Source organism: Schistocerca gregaria, chromosome 7, assembly GCF_023897955.1.
Source record: "Schistocerca gregaria isolate iqSchGreg1 chromosome 7, iqSchGreg1.2, whole genome shotgun sequence".
NCBI lineage: Eukaryota > Metazoa > Arthropoda > Insecta > Orthoptera > Acrididae > Schistocerca > Schistocerca gregaria.
Window position 1 is genome coordinate 380,836,751 of NC_064926.1, and position 18,302 is coordinate 380,855,052.

At 40.1% G+C, this 18,302-nt stretch overlaps 1 protein-coding gene across 1 annotated transcript in view; it reads right to left on the reverse strand.

The window, feature by feature from the left end:
• The window catches only part of LOC126281766 (juvenile hormone esterase-like), a 69,673-nt gene that overhangs the window by 16,324 nt on the left and 35,047 nt on the right, over window positions 1-18,302 (reverse strand). The window contains exons 5-7 of the mRNA XM_049980964.1: window positions 17,764-17,969; window positions 10,218-10,383; window positions 1,036-1,217 (exon numbers count right to left, since the gene is read on the reverse strand). Of these exons, the coding sequence (XP_049836921.1) occupies window positions 1,036-1,217; window positions 10,218-10,383; window positions 17,764-17,969 (554 nt within the window). The remainder of the gene's footprint in view (window positions 1-1,035; window positions 1,218-10,217; window positions 10,384-17,763; window positions 17,970-18,302) is intronic.

An 18,302-nucleotide genomic window follows, 5' to 3' on the forward strand; every position in this document is an offset into this window, starting at 1 on the left:
ATTTTTCATCTTAACTAATCATAACATCTTCTCTTTAATAATTTATTTACGTGACTTAAAATTTTGGGAGGGACAATTACATTTGAAAGGCATTGTCTCACATCTTGTTTCGGTTGTAGGGCACCATCACCCCAAGGAAATTTATCAGCTGGGAAAAGAAAAAGTGAAAGCGAATGTAAAATTTCTGAAGCTGAATTTGTCTATATAAATTAACTTCAATTGTCCTGCCGGTTTCTCGAAGGGGACCTGTTGTTACTTAAAAAATTATTCGAAAATAAATGTTCCAAGGATAAATGATGTTAGTTAAAGAGGCCTAGTCCTGCTATGCCATTTCCCTGATCCTGGTAAATCCACATGTCACTGCCGACAAGACAGGGGACTGACGAGGGTGAGCTGCACCTGATGTTCGGGAGCGATGTGACTTGAGATGCAGTGAAACGTAGGGACAAAACCGTCTGTCGGATAATCTTCTTTGCTCAGTGGTGAATTTTATTCATACTTTGAGTATGGTATTCCTATTTCCATCTTTCCAGGTACTGTAGACCTCTAAACTGGATTTTATATGGACCGCGAACACGTTTACTTTTCCAGGCATACGTCTACTTCAGCCGTTGTTATATGCATCCCAATTCCTCCCACGTTCTTTATTAATTCTGCATTCTATGACTCAGGCTACCGCTGTAATTCTCTTTGCAAAAGCAAAAGGTTTATTAACTTGAATAGTTTTGTGACGGGAACGACTACGTCAAACAGTTTCCAGATATCACTTCACACACAGCTCACCACTAAAACTTATGCAATGTAACCACTGAATAGTGCAGAGCTAAGAACACACGTAGAGGTGAATTGGAGACGTTCTGAAACGCATCAAACGAAATGTGACTATAAGGAAGCTCATTTAAAAGTAGATACAGTTCAGCACGAAGTTGTAAACGGTGGTATTTTACTTGAATGCAGAAAACGTTGACCTGTCTACCATTAATTTCAACGAATACACGGGAAAGCAGCTAATGTCTACAATAAGACAGTACTTACGTCGTAAACAGCCTGGGTATTATTCACGGAGAACCCTTCTTCCCCAAAGTAGAACTTCTCCACCTTTACTGCCGCTTCGGTTTGTTCCTCCACAGTTGGCAACGGCAGCTGGGAACCAATCAGAAGTGTGAAGTTCTCTCTGATATCCGCAGCGAAAGCTTCGTCTGTCAAGATTCCAGACGCTGCAACAACATACGCGTTGCCCTTGAAATGCCACATCCTTGGATAAACAAGTCGTTTTACATATATTTTATTACAAAAGTATTTTACGGACTATTGCCTCGAAAAATTGCCTCCAAAATTCAGGTGCCTCTTATACTCGAAACTAAAATAAAAATTTCCAGTGTTGATTTAAAATTCCTGTCCGTCTTAAAATCGCTATATATTAGATGCCGCGGGAAACCTATCTCTATCTGGCAACATTGTATTCAACTGGCAGTAGCAGTGCACCGATGCGACGAAAATCGGTTCACAAGCTTGCTAACACTGTCTCGCTCCCGCCCCGCCAAACCCAGAACTCTGTTTAACCTACGACACGTCGTTGCTGTTTTCGGTGCCAGTAAACTAGAATTGAAAGTGATTTGAGTTATCGATAACAGTACAATAATTTTGTTAACAGCTAGATATTTAATGGAAAAAGTTAAAGGTATTGATACGCTGAGGCCTGTAAACAGAAAGTAATAATCTATGCAGAAGTACAAGGACACAGAGTAGCTTAGAGGCATTTCGGTCCTCCAACGGTAAATGCCATTTCGGATTAGCGGTCTAGAAAAGAAGAACTAGAAAAAATGAGGAACACTAAACGTGCTAACAAAGGACTGAATGGAAAACATCCAAAACTACTCAAGTGGAGTCAAACCTCCCAAAATAGCATTAATACAAATATGATTCAGATACATTCTCGCAAGGTAGCGCGACAGTGTAACTTAACAGAGTTTAAGGTTGGACTTTTCGGGAAGCAGCGTTCTTGTAATCTATATAAGATGAGTGACAATATTGTGTAGATCGCTATCGTACTTTATGGAAACGACCGGTTTCGGCCTAGATTTGTCCCTTCTTCAGACAATACCACCAGTTGAAGTTGACGGTGTGTAGAATACTCAGATGACCGCAGTTTCAGCGACAAAGGTCGACTGCTATTCTGCACATCATCAACTTCAGATAATGGCGCTGTCTGATGATGGTCTCAGCCTTCGCCGAAACCGATTATTTTAATAAAGTACACTCGCGATCTAGACTTTTTTTATGATTTTAAGGATGGAATTGGTTGGTGCTACAGGTTTATGAAACATCACGGACTTAGCTGCGAAACAAAAAACAAAATGTATCATAAAATGCCACTAGAAAATGAAGAGAAAATACTATCTTTTCATCGATTTATTACTTAACATCGAAAGAACACCAGTTTTGAACTAAGCCAAACAGCGGATATGGTCGAAGCTCTTCTGCCATTTGATGTGCCGAGTAAGAGAAATGTTGCCATGTAACCATAAAAACAACTGGACATGAAAAAATGCACTACTCTTTTGTCCTTTCCTGTTGTGTTGGCGGTACTAAACTTAACCCAATGACCATTTTCAGACCCAACACAATGCCAAAACCTTCTGGAATACCACCAGGTGTTATTGTTCACGTACACGTCAAGAGTAGGATGCACGAGGCTGGTATGAAATTATGGATTAACGGAGTGTGGGGGAGAAGGAAAGGTGCTTTACGGAAGAAGAGTTCTATTCTAGTTTTGGATCAGTTTAGTAGACATTTTAAAAAATCTGTAAAAGACAAATGAAAGCGGGAAAATACATAATTTAGTGTTATTCCAAGAGGACTTACATGACAACTGCAACCTCTCGATGTCTCGATAAGTAAACCATTGAAAAATTTACATGAGAGAGAAATGGAGCAGTTGGATGGGGGATGAAACCAAACATGAATTCATGCCGAAGGGAGCTTTATAACGACCTGCAATCGAACAAGTGTGTCAGTGAATTAAACAGTAGTGGTCTAGAGTGAAAGAAGCAGTTATTGTTAAAACTTTCAAGAACTGCGGCATAAGTAACGCTCGCGATGGCAGCGAAGACCAGCTTATATATGAAGAGGACAACGGTGACGATGAAGATGAAGAAGAAAGTTCAGATGACGATTCTGAGACATATAAAGGTCAATTCGGCTTTAGAAACTAAGAATCTTTTTAGACTGGCTTGGCAATCTCAAATGTTCGAAAGTGTGTGAATTCCTAAGGGACCTGTGGTGTCACCACCAGACACCACACTTGCAAGGTGGTAGCCTTTAAACTGGCCGCGATCCGTTAGTATACGTCGGACCCGTGTGTCGCCACCATCAGCCATTGCAGACCGAGCGCCGCCACACCGCAGGTCTAGTCTAGAGAGACTGCCTAGCACTCGCCCCAGTTTTACAGCTGACTTTGCTAGCGATGGTTCACTGTCTACATACGCTCTCATTTGCAAAGACGACAGTTTAGCATAGCCTTCAGCTATGTCATTTGCTACGACCTAGCAAGGCGCCATATTCACTTACTATAATTACTGTCTTCAAGAATGTATTCTGAACAGATAATATTGTGAATCATGCACCGTCAAGAGCGATTTTCATCATTAATGGATTAAAGTTAAATATCAAACCAATTACGTCCGCTTTCTGAATTCTCATTCCTTGTCATGTTCCAGACCTCACGTCAGTATAGTTCTTCCCTCCTCACGCGAGCCTGCGTGAGCTAAAACGCGTGCATTTCGTCTTCCACTCGTGAAACGGTGTTGGCTCTTCTGCTAACACAAAAGGACCAAACTGCTGAGGTCATTGGTCGCTAGACTTACACACTACTTAAACTAACATTACGCTAACGACAATACACACATCCATGCCCGAGGGAGGACTCGAGCCTCTGGTGATAGGGGCCGCACAATTAGTGACATGGCGCCTCGAATTACGCGGCCACTCCACGCGGCTTTTTCAGTCCATTAATAAAAATAGTAAACATGTTATTTCTTAAGAAAACTGCTTAAGAAATAAGGTGCTTCTTATAGTAAGTAAAATAACGTGTGTACAACACACCCTACACCTTTCATAAACGTTCCGCTGCAGAAAAGGTGTCAAAATGAGTAGACAATGCGAAAGATCTAAGATAATTCTTTGGAAACAAGATATACTTCCCAAAGTAAACGTTGTCTTAGATAGTCCACGATATTCCAGTTGCGATTAATAGAATGTACAAACCACGAACAGGATGGAAGTTCTCAGGACTTAGGTAAGGTCACCATTTTTCGTAGGACTGCAAGAACAATGTTTCTCACAGCGCATAGTCCTTGAGGGTCTGTGATGATTGCCTCACGTGCACTGAAACAGCCTGTATCAGACCAAATGCCAAGGCCAACCACGTGTTGATGGCAGCGTTTCCGGCACAGATTGTGACGACTCATGCGTAGACTACAGTCCAACAAATAACCCTGCACTTCAGCGCTCGATAAACCTTAGAAACTCACCTTTGCACACGATGAACGTCTACAGGAAGATCGGTGCTGAGACTAGTGCGATGACAGCAATGTGACGGCGATTGATTACAAAGTGGTTCGTTTTGTTCTCCCAATTACTAGGTAACGTTTTAGCAGCATGTGTAATGGAAAAGGACTACCGTTTTGTGTATTGTATTTGTGTTAACTCTTCCTGTATAGGCGCTGTCTTACAGCTGACAGAGTTTCATTTCAGGGGAAAAGAGAAAATTGGGTTTCACATGTTTTCACAACAGGAACTACCATAAAGCTGTGGAACGTTTCCGTTACAAACACGGGATAACTATGTCTTACATATATTTATAATGATTTCCAGGAAACAGAGTTGTAAAGTTAATTAGGAAATTGAACCGAAATAATTATACTGCAGTGAGATCGTGAAGGTCAAGAGTTCTTCATACTCAAACAGTAAACAATTGCGGAATATTTCTGACACTAGCTGCATTAGAGATGAAGTTATTATCTTTTTGATAACACATGAAAATTTGTGGTGGACCGGCACTCGGATTCGAATTTTCTGTTTGCGGCGAGAGGTCGCCTTAACCACTTTGGCTACCCGAGCACGCTTCCAGGACAGATCCACATTTCCATACTTCTGTCAACGACCTCACGCTCGCAACTTTACCTGAATTCTGTCCACAGGGTTTCAAGGAGATAAATAAAATCAACGATAGTATTACGGCAGTGATTTTACCTGTAGAGGCATTTAATAATTATTTTTAACATCGTCTGGAGAATCATACATTCTTAAAGATTTTGCAGCTGTACTAAATTTATGAAATTTCACGTGTCGCCAATAGATAATATCTTTATATCTGATTCAGCTATTGTTAGAAAAATTTCGCAATTGCTAATAAATTTTTGTAATTTAATACAGCTGCAAGTTAATAACCAAAGTCTGTTTCCTCAAATATTGTTAAAAATTTGTATTACAAGGCCCAGATGTGGAAAATGACGATCGTAATACTAAAGTTTAATACGTTTGTCTACTTGAATGCCTGTAGCAGGAATCCAAGTTGCGTTGAACTAACTTTTGGCACCTCTAGAAGAAATGTACCTTTATTTGCAAATTATATCAGTGTGAATCAGAAGAATGCATTTAGAAGTGTTCTATCGTTTGAAGATTAACAAACTAAGTCAGTGGACATTGTATTTTCTTATAGAAGATCCTTTTCATCACTAGTTATTGATTTTCTGTGACATTTCATTATATGTATGTCACTGGAAATAGAAACATGGTTTGATCATATTGCCTGAAGTGATCAGTTTGTGAATTGCCTCCCTTTGAAAGAAACTATTGCATTCAAATGAAATGTACTGCAAAGTTACCAGAAAAATGGAAGAGGAGCATTCACAACGACCATGTTGGTTACAAAAATTGATACTTCGTTTTACTTTCTGACTTACTTTGTCAAAAATGTCCTGTGAATGGTGAATAATTTCTGCCTCACCGATAAATCGGACAACAAGGTAATCAAAATTCCTCATATAGATTCACCAGTGAAAGTCACTAGTTTTGATGTCCAACCATTCAGGTAATTCATTCCAGCTATCTGCAAAACTAGGTTGAACACCATTGTGCTAGTAGCACATTTCTGCTCTAATCGTCAAATTTTCTTTTTCCTGTCAGTCGGTAGTTGCCTTGTACTGGCCTAAATATAAAATTTCAATCACTGGTTCTGTGTGTTAATTGTTTATTTTTGATGTTTCGTTGTCGTTGTGTTAGCTACTATGATACTATTAGTGGATATTAATTTGTATTTAATAAAGCAGAATTTATAAGGATTTCTCTGTAATTAGTGTGACTATGAAAGAGACTACGGAGACTTTTCACTACTCATCTGCATGAAAAGAGAATGGTAATACCTTATATGGTTGCCGTGTTTCTGATTTCAGCTCTCTCGAGGCCGTTCACCTACTTATAGATATTTAAGCACATCTGGTAACTCTGAGGGACAGGAGGGCAACAGGAATGTTAGCTGTTAGTTTAAATATCTTTTGAGACGAGTTCAATAGGGGTGGAGCCATAGATCTTTCGGGGCGTGATGGTTAAAGAAAGAAGCCACCGATTGTATGGATCAACTACACCGGTAATCCCCTGAAGTTACTTGCGGGAAACTGAGAACTTAAATGAAGATGCTTAAACGGGATCCTAAGCTACCCTCCTTCCGAAAACAAATCCACCGTCTTAGCCACAGCGCCAGTTCTCTGTTGATTAGCCGCGATCTTTGCCAGGGCTATGCGCATTCCTTAATTTCCTGAAGATATTTTGGGGAAAATAAAGAAGAAATATGCGACAGCGGAACATATCTGAATAATATGTTTGCTTGCACGGTCATCTTACGCAGAAGCTGTTAAAAACGGTTATTGTTGGTTTCTCCACATTAAGCTTACTGCAACTAAATAAATAGAGTTTTACACCAGATGCATTCCGCTTTTATTTATAAAGTATCTTCAGTGCTCATCCTGTACATTATATACATATGTTTGCATATTTTGGTTGTTTTAGAAAAAAACAGCATTTTGTTAATAAAGTTTATGTGTAGTTTACTTGCAGTGATTCTGCCTCTGTCCGTGCTAACAAAGATGTGTAAACAATGGTTTGAGAATATGTAAACAAGAGGAAGAAACACCAAAGGAACTTGCAAACCAGCTTTATAAACAAAATGCTCCCGAATTTGCAGTATGATGATGGAAGATGTTTTATATTTATAAGCGAAACGCGACTGATATAAAATTATCTTTAATTGAACTGCAGTAAGCTTAAGAAAGAGAGACCAGTAATAACATTTGAATAACTCTCATTTAGCTAATGGCACTGTAATGATTATCTGTAGAGACGACAAATCTCAACGAGGAACAGAAGAACTGAAGAAAGCACATTTGAAAGTATGCTTGAATCCCAGTAACATTTATATTAAAATAATGTACGCAATAACTAGCACGTCGACAAAAGAAGAGTACAAATAAACAATGAACTTATAGAAGTGGATCAGATTTTATATCTGTCAGTTCGAAGCAACGGCCGAACAGACAGAAAATAAATAAGTATAATGAATACCGAAATTTCCCTGCAGAGTTTTCAGTACACTGAACAGGTTTTTCAGAATGTGGCACCTTCCTCCCGTGGTGTCTCGAAAGCAAGGTTTACTATTTGTATTCATTTGACTTGAGACCATGTAACAAGTTGTAGTGCCTATGTTACACCGAATAACGGTGCAATGTTTCTTTAATAGACACTTTGACAACTACAGTCGTTATGAAATACACGAAATGTGTTCGCAGTTGCGAATATGGATAACCATCGGGTGTGAAATGGAATAACGACTCAAAATTTTTGCTGGGCAGGGACTGGAACCCGGATTTCCCTCTTACCGCTCTGGATAAGTAGAAGTACTAAAAATGTGGTGGTGTCGGGCGGATCATGTGTCTAGCCCAATCGGTTGTACATAAAGCAAGAACGTTCTTTCCTGCATTCCAAGACGTGATATCAGATCGAGCTGACGACTTAAATGAAGGCGGGTACATGAGAGACAAATTAAAACCATTATGTGTCAGTTACTCTTCACTTTCTAGCATGACCTTTTTCGAGGCCTTACACCACCATCATCGTCAAGAGTATCAGTAGAATACATAATATTTTTGTTTTCTGGATGGAGCCAGTTGTCTGTTATAGATTTCATTTTGCTAGAAACAATAAACATTTGTTAACATAATATGGTACTACGATTACAATTTGTAAACAGTAACAAATATACTCACAATACATCCCAGCAGAAATAACCGTGCAGTTAGTCATAAATATACATTTTCATTCATTAGATGGTACATAAACACGAAACAACAACATAAATAGTTCTGAGATTGTACAGATGTAGACATACATAGCCTTGAAAGTAAAATAGCACTCATTACTAGCTTACATTGCGAATCAAATGTAGAGAAAACAAAAGTGTTTAACTTTTTACAACTTTTGGCTTCACAATATAAATTATAAACCTATATTTCATCACGTTTATTTGTTAAACGTTTGGTTTGATGATTTGGGAGATGCTTTTCTGGGTTCCTGTACATCGTCTAGTATACTTGAGGTGCTTCTAAAAAAGCTCATTGCCGCGTTCTCAGCCTTATCACTGAGTGTGTTGTGCTCATGTTCCCTATTATGAACAAAACTTGCAAGGTATTCATAGAGGTCCAGTAGGTGGTCTTTTTTAGTTTGTAGAGTATTATTAGATTTTTATCTACGTAGTACAGGACATGTTCTGTGTCATCAATGTGACAGGTATCTAAATATATTTGCATGTTCTTTAAATCATGTTCCGAAACGTCGTCAAGTCTGGCTATAATGGGTACTTTGTTTCGTAAACATACGAGCTGCAAAATTTGCTTTTCTTGGATTTTTGTTGCGTTGCAGTTAATTACATAATGTATTAAGGTGGAAAAAACAGCTCTTACGTTGTAGTGTCTTACCATATTAGCAATCCACAACAGAAAACATGGGCAGAACACAACGGCAAAGCTGAGACAGTGACAGTGAACTCATTTAGAAGCCTCTTAGACATACTAGACGATGTTTCTCAAGCATATTAGGTGAAGCACAGTAGTGTTTACAAATATCATTTTTGCAAGTGCCTAAATCATAAAATAACTCCCAACACAACAAATCGAAAAACTAACAAATAAATATGCAGAAATAACAAATAAATATGCTGAAATATAGGTTTATTAGCTATTTATTTTTCATACTTTTCTTTAACGCAATTATGATATTCTTAAGCGAAAAGGCTGCGAAAAGTTAGATACATATTTATTTGCTATCTCTAATTTTTCCCAATGTAATCTGGAGACGAAAACTCTGTGATTGACAAAACACTGTTTTTCTACCTCCGTACAACCTCTGTACTTTATGCATTTTGTTTCATATTCGTATGACACCTGATAATGACGTTGTATGTTTATGACGAACTTCAGGGTTATTTATACTGGAACATCCTGTGACTAGTTTCACTTTACTTTAAAATGTGTGGTCCTAGTGGTATATTACGTTAACAAACACTGGTTATACTATGTTTGTAGCACAGCAAAACTCTAGAACAGACGACCGACTACATCCAGCAAACAGAAATGTTATGCAATCCACTTATCCACCTGATGATGACGGTGTCATTTACCTTCTACTGCCGTAAATAGTTGTGGTTGACAAATCAGCAGCCCATCATGGACGAGACAACATTAACGTGGGTAGATGCTATTAGGAAACATACCTTAACAATACACTAACCACAAACTACAGCTCACGATGGATGCACAGATATAGAGGACATCTTTATCCACATATGGATATTAAAGGTCTAGCGACGACGACAATGATGATTATGATACGTTGCATTGGAACATGGCTTCTGAAACACACTATATGATAGACTTTAAATCTTAAATGTAGTCTCACGTGTCGGTGTCATGGGCTATGGTTAGATTAAGCAATAAGGCACGTAGATCAGAAAACAGTGCCTAAAGATAATGCACTCCCAAGTACCCATCTACATTGTGAGATGTGTTGTGTGTCAGCGGTTATAAATGATATGGGAGTGTAGTAATTTACATAGTCAGCTTTGAGATAACAGTGCACTACATCTGTATACAAGTTTGTGTACGTACATTCAACAATGACGCTGCCATCTGCAGAAGTGACACCTGTCATAACAGCGACCTGGTTGTAGCGGCCCTCCCTCAGGATGTCGCCTGGATACTCAGTGACCACCGCCGTGTCTGACTGTGGCTCAATAACGGGCGAAAAGGCGATTCCCTTGTGGCCTCGCTTCTCCTGTGGGGAGGTAAAAACAGTTGCTGCTCAAGGCGCACTGGTAGTTGGAAATGGAAAATGAGAATGTTTATACTAAAGCTTGTGACAGGGGCACTTATAATTGCACTGGTCAGTTACAATCAACTCCACACATTCAATAAAGTCACCACGTGACTCAACAATATTTTTCACACAATATAAAATTGCGGTTTTCATTTACGTTTAAAGAGATAGCACAGTATATTTTTTTCAGGTTTAAATGTGAACACTTGTAATGAAAAGTTATTTCAGACAGACCACTGAAACAGTAAAAACGTGTTAAATATATTTTTGTAATTTAGAAAAAGATTACTAATGAATACCATTATTCTGATTATTTCTACTATTTTGAATAATCATTTAAAAACAGCTACAGTGTTAGTTACCGAAGTATGAATTACTTACAAATGTCATTTCTTGTGTAGATCGTTTTATGATAAAATGAATCTCTGACCGCTTCCTTCTTTTCGGTGTGTTTTAAGTAGTTGTTATTGAGAAGAGTATGGTGTTGATTGCCAATGTCTGTTAAGGCAAACATTTTAATTGAAAACGTCTGTCGTCGAATATATTGTATGTGTGATGATATACCCTTCAAAACAAAGTAATAAATAATGAAAATATTAATGAGCAAAAAACCTCGCAGTTGATCATTTTATAGTGATGTATAACAAAATTAGCGATCCTAAAACTTCGCCTTTCAGACAGGAGTCAACTTTCTAGATTTACTGCGGCAATGTAAAACATGGAGACAACTACAAAGAAGAGACTAAGATACGTAACAAACAATATAACGAGTTTTAAGCCTTATAATTTCACTCAAAAGTTATTCAAAATTGTTTTTTTATGTTGTCAAGAACTATTTAGGCAGATCACACCAATGTTCACCACTGAGGTTAGGCGATCAGTTTCAAATATTGATTTTATCCTAATGCAAAATAGTATTAGACGCTCAAAAGCCATTGCTGAAACGTAATGAGCCCAACATTCTTAACAATTTGTGTAACTGCAGATTGTAAACTGTATTAAGACAAAAAAGAATTAAAGACATTATTGCCATTGGCATTGGCCTATATCAATTGTAGAAGTTAAAGTTTTTTTCTGGATTGGTATTGGAACCAGGGTCCGGTGTAAAAGGCTGATGTGCTAGATACAGGGCTATCCGTACACAATGTCACCATAACCACATAGACTACCCTAGCACATCCCATTTCATGTTGGACACAAATTCTCAGTGTGTGCCACACACTGCTGATGTAATGCCTCTGCTCATTAGCATCAATCCTCATGGCGTCTTGCTGATTTGTGTAAGAGTTCAAGCTTGACATGCATCTTCACTGAAGGGATCATTGCCCACCACCACGAATACTAGTGGCTATTGATTTATATCAATAGGGGAAGTTCAAAATTTTTGCCGTACCGTGGTTCGAACCTGGGGCTCTTGCTTACCAGGCAGATGTGATGGCCACTGTATATGATTAAAGTGTTGACTGAAAATGATTCCTTCAGTGCAGATGTACACCAAGCTAGACATCTCATGAGAATCGGATATATGCTGCAAGTATTGAGTTTAATGACCAGGAGCACTATATCAATAGTATGCAGTATAATTTGAGATTTTTGGGTCTGGTGGGAAGTGTGCTAAGGCAGTCCGTGTAGTTGTGGTGACCACTGTGTCTGGATGGCGTAGTGGCCAGTGGGTCTGTCTAGTAAGTGAACACCGATGATCGAATCCCACCCCACCACAAATTTTCGATTTGCCTCATTGATATAAATCAGTGCCCACTGCAGTTAATCCCTTTAGATTATTTGTGTCTTGATTCATAGGGGATGCAGAATCACAATGGTGTCTTTTCTTTCGGACATGTTCTAAAGAACAGAAATCACATATGTAAAATACTAGTTAAACTCTGACTCAGAAGCTTTTGTTCTGAATCGCCGTTACTCATACTAAAACTGTGTATTGTACAAATCTGAGAACTGTCCATTTCGTTTTTCTGCAAAATCTTTGCAAATGAAAAAAAGGTGTTAAAAGGATGCATGTTAATGTATTCGGAAAAAAATATGCTTTTCTGGTCACTTGCAACCAATTGACCGACCAATTACTCTCTTTAAAAATCTGTTTTGATATGAGAGGAAAAGACGTGTTCTCTGGTCAGAATACAAAATACAACACGGAAAACATAGCAGATCGTGATATTCCGCCATCGTAATCATTTTAATTCCCGCCAGTGTGAACAGCTGGTCATCAACTGTTTAAAAAGCTTCTAAAACACAATGAGAACTTAAGACCACTTACATACTTAGTACATTAGTGCACATTAAAATTGCTACGCCACGAAGGTGACGTGCTACAGATGCGAAATTTAACCGACAGGAAGAAGATGCTGTGATATGCAAATGATTAGCTTTTCAGAGCATTCACACAAAGCTGGCGCCGGTGACGACACCTACAACGTGCTGACATGAGGAAAGTTGCCATCTGATTTCTCATACACAAACAGCAGTTGACCGGCGTTGGCTGGTGAAACGTTGTTGTGATGCCTCGTGTATGGAGGAGAAGTGCGTACCATCACGTTTCCGACTTTGATAAAAGTCGGATTGTAGCCTATCGCGATTGCGATTTATCGTGTGGCGACATTGCTGCTCGCGTTGGTCGAAATCCAATGACTGTTAGCAGAATATGGAATCGGTGGGTTCAGGAGGGTAATACCGAACGCCGTGCTGGATCCCAACGGCCTCGTATCACTAGCAGTCGAGATGACAGATATCTTATCCGCATGGCTGTAACGCATCATGCAGCCACGTCTCGATGCCTGAGACAACACATGAGGACGTTTGCAAGACAACAAACATCTGCACGAACAGTTCGACGACGTTTGCAGCAGCATGGAATATCAGCTCGGATACCATGGCTGCGGTTACCCTTGACGCTGCATTACAGACAGGATCGCCTCTGACGGTGTACTCAATGGTTCAAATGGTTCAAATGGCTCTGAGCACTATGGGACTCAACTGCTGTGGTCATCAGTCCCCTAGAACTTAGAACTACTTAAACCTAACTAACCTAAGGACATCACACACATCCATGCCCGAGGCAGGATTCGAACCTGCGACCGTAGCAGTCGTACGGTTCCGGACTGAGCGCCTAGAACCGCTAGACCACCGCGGCCGGCTGTACTCAATGACGAAACTGGGTGCACGAATGGCAAAACGTCATTTCTTCGGATGAATCCAGGTTCTGTTTGCAGCACCATGATGGTCTCATCCGTGTTTGGCGACATCGCGGTGAACGCACATTGGAAGCGCGTATTCGTCATCGCCATACTGGCATATCACCCGACATGATGGTATAGAGTGTTCGCATTGACGGAACATTGAACAGTGGACGTTACGTTTCAGTTGTGTTATGACCCGTGGCTCTATCTTTCATTCCATCCTTGCGAAACCCTACATTTCGGGTAAGATAATGCACGACCGCATGTTGCAAGTCGTGTACGGGCCTTTCTGGATACAGAAAATGTTCGACTGCTGCCCTGGCCAGCACATTCTCCAGATCTCTCACCAACTGAAAATCTCTGGTCAATGGTGGCCGAGCAACTGGCTCGTTACAATACGTCAGTCACTACTCTTGATGAACTGTGGTATCGTGTTGTACCTGCTTGGGCAGCTGTACCTGTACAGCTCCATTTGACTCATTGGCCAGGCGTATCAAGGCCGTTATTACGGCCACAGGCGGTTGTTGTGGGTGCTGATTTCTGAGGATCTATGCCTCCAAATTGCTTGAAAATGTAATCACATGTGAGTACTAGTATAATATATTTGTCCATTTATCATCTGCATTTTAGCAATTTTAATGGCCAGTAGTGTATTTTATCAGTTGGCCCTGCATCATTATGCAAAACAGGTGTACCTACTGCAAGACAAATTTGCTCCTGTCATTTGTTTTTACAGATGATATCTGATAGGATTAACACAAAGCATGTATGCCCATTGTTATCGAGATTTATTTCTCCGTATTATTTCAACTACTCTATAGTTGTCAGAACTTATTGTACGTGTGTTAACACTTTCGGAGCTCTTGTCAGTAGCAAATTGTCTGAAATTCGTTCTTCCTGATTTCACAACCATAAACCTCGACGGTTCGTAAAGGCATCAATTCTTGCTTCTCCAGGAGTCTACCTTTCTCTTAACTTTCCAAAGACTTGCCTTCTCGTTCAGAAATGTAAATGCGGTTATTCAGAGTATCGTGATAGGGACTAAATGGATTCCACGTAAAAAGAATGAAAGTTCTGAGCTCATAACAGATGATTTTGTGGAAGAGGGAGCTGGTATTGCAAGCGTTGAAGGTTTAGAAAGCATTCTGGACTGTCCACAAAGTCAAATACATTTGTTATGAGCTCAGTACCTTGTTTTCACGTGGAATCCACTTACTGTATAGAACGATACTTTGAATAACGGCATTTACAGCCATCAATGTTTCATGATAATATTATTTTTCTTAAAGTTCAGTTCTTTGGAACTGTTCATTCTTCTCCAGAATCTCCTGGTGCAGCTTAACTCGGAGCTTGCTGAGTTGCGAGGAGGTGAGCCAGTCTCGACTCTAGAGTACATGAATAGCTGACTTTTGGTCTGGTGCACCAGTATGATTTTTAATCGGGTTTGCACGCTTGTTTAGTCTAATGCTGGGGTAGGTAAAATCTCCCTCTCATGAAATACGATACAGAGTTATGTTAGGTTGACTGACGAAAGTGATGACTGAGAGGGTATCTTGCCACAAAGTTTAATAAAATAATTTTTTCAGTTCATGAAAACAGACGGTTAATGAGAGAAATGAGGACTCACGTCTCATTCCGGTTTTGGCTGTCTTAGCCAACTGGCATTATATACTTGTCGGCTTAAAATTTTTTCTGCTGAATTACTTAAAAATTTTGTGTGGCTCAGCGGGAAGGTAAAAAATTTCGATATAACGGCACTCTCCATCGACTTGAGTATTGCTAATCTATCACGATTATGCAACATGGGAAAGGGGATCTGGGAATCGTTTCATAATATTCCTTGCAGACCAGGATTCAAATCCATGACTTATTTTTCGTGCAGAGCTGCTACAACTGAGCGAGACACGCACGATTTTCGTCCCTTCCATACTGCCTCAATCCTGACTGTACTTATCTCCTACATTCCAAAAGTCAAGGAAGCATTCCTACATATCCAGGGGGGGATTGAAGCTATAATAAAATAGACGTTATCGTAAAGTTGAAACTTACTGACAGTGCATATTAAAAAAGACAGATCGAAAATGTATTAGAAACTGAGCCGAAGACCTTGCCTTTCGAAAGCAATGCTCTTTAGGACTCAGCTATATGGGCACGAGTGACGACTCGTCCTTTGCTATGAGAACGAGTTGGGGCGTGTCTGCGTAATTCAGTTGGGAAGAGCTTTCCTTGTGAAAGTGAATGTTCGGGATTTGAGTCTTAAACCGTCACATAGATGCAATCTGCCAAATAGTTTCAAAATAATAGTCTACTACAGAAAAACGCTATTGTTTTCACGATTGCCACGTCGATTCGCGTATCATACCCGTGGCTCTCTCCCCTTTCGTTCGCTATAATACAAAATTAACTTTCCTCCATTGAAATTTTTCGAGGTACTTCGTCAATCCTATCTTATGCGGATCCCATTCAGTGCAGACGTACTCCAGAACAGAACAGACAAGCGCAGTGTAGGCATTACCTTCAGTTGACCTGTTGCATCTTGTAAGGCCTCATCCAATAAATCGCTGTCCTTTGTTCACTTTCTCCACAGCATTATCTACTTGATCATTCCAATTTGTTATTCGTAATTGTAATCTATAACTTCTTTGATGAAATTACAGCCTTTACTTTTGTGTTATTTACCGCGTAGCCGAAATTTATCTAATTTATTTCAATGTTCATGCGTATGGCTTCACATTTTTCGTTCTTTAGAGTAAATTGCCACTTTTCGCATCATTCAGATATCATGTGTAAATCATTTTGCAATTGGTTTCGATCATCCGACGACTTTACAAGACGGTAAATGACAGGACTATCTGCAAATACTCTAAGGGCTACTGACGTTTGTCCCTTAAATCCTTTACGTGGGTCAGGAACAGGAAAGAGTTTATAACAGATCCTTGGGGAAACCCAGATATTACTTCTCTTGTATTCTATGACTTTCCCTCAGTGACTACGAACTGTGACCATCCTGAAAAGAAATCACAAAGCCAGACGCACAACTCATATGATTCCATGTAGGCAAATATCTTGATTAGAAATCAATTGTGGGGAGCTTTGTCAAAAGCCTTCTGAAAGTCTAAAAGTATTTAATCAATGTGGGATTCAGTATAGATAGCACTCGTTACTTCTTGCTGGTTGCGTTTCAGAAGAAACGGAAGTTTCCGAATCCGTGTCAGCTGTTTGTCAACAAATCGTTATCTTCGAGGTAATTTAGAGTGTTAGAACACAGCGTTTGTTCCAAAATCCTATTGGAAATCTATGTTAGTGATATGGGTCTGCAGTTCAGTGGATCACTCCTATTTCCTTCTTTAATGCTGGTGTGACTTGCGCAGCTTTCCAGTATTAAGAACGGATCTTTCGTTGATATACAAACTCGACCGGAGGCCTTGCTTTTCTTGAGTAATTTAAGCTGTTTCGCTACACCGACAATACGTATTTCTAGGTTACTCATGTTGGAAGTTGTTCTTGAGTCGAATTCTGGGATATTTATTTCGTCTTGTTTGGTAAAGGAATTTCTGAAAACTGTGTTTAGTAAGTATGCTTTAGTAACACTGTCATCAGTAATATTACCATCTGCCTCCTCTTGGCGTAGTATTGGGTCTGCCTTCGCTTTTCCATTTCACATCACATCATCAACAACTTCAGATCTCTAGAAAAGAAACTGACGGGATTCTCTCTCACAAAAATCTCGATGACTATTTTTCAGGTCACTGAGCGATCCTGGCCCGCCCAGCCTGCTGTGTTAACGCTTCTCTACTGACAAGGCAATATACCCCCCCCCCTCCCCAAACCCAACCCCCCTTCCTTTTAAAGTGGTGGTTCCACCTGTAGTTGCATCTAGTGGTCAATTTCGCGTTAAGTATGCTATCCGGATACTTTGATCATATAGTGTGTATTACTACACTGGAATGTGTCGCACAAAAGCCAAGTGCCCTCCACACGAAAATATTCAGAAAATCTTCATCAGAAAGTTTTTCGCTAGAGCTGAGATTCACCTGGCATCAACGACCAGGAGGACAGGCGATTCAGGTAATTCCCTGTGCAGAACGTCGAGTGATTGCTGCCACAAACTGTCTAGGACCAACGAAATTGCTACAGTTCGACTCACGAAGTCTGAGAGGGCCTGGCTGTTGTCTCTGGTGAGGTCTGTGTGGCTGGCGGCCCTCAGGAAGGCAGCGACAGCCGAGTCGTTGGCGCCCTGCGTCTGGAAACCGAGCGCCGCCGCCAGGCGGTACGCCTTCTCTCTGGGGCTCGGCTCCACGCTCCAGTTGCCGTTCGCTACGCCGCTCTCCATGATCACTCCACGGAACAGACCTGTAAAAACAGTCTCATTTCGTCAAAATAGTCACACATGATCAAGGAGAATGAACTTTCGTATCTCGTCTATTTACTGTCAGGAGACACATTGAGATGGCAAAAGTAATGGAATGTCTCCTAATATCTTGTCGGACCTCATTTTGACCGGCGTAGTGGAGCAGCTCGACATGGCACCTACGAAGCAAGTCGTTGAAAGCCTCCTGCAGAAATAATGAACCATGCTGCCTGTAAGTCGGCCATAACTGCGGAACTGTTGTCATTGCACGACTTTGTGCACAAAATGACCTCTCGATTACGTCCCACAAATGTTCGACTGGATTTGCGTTTGGC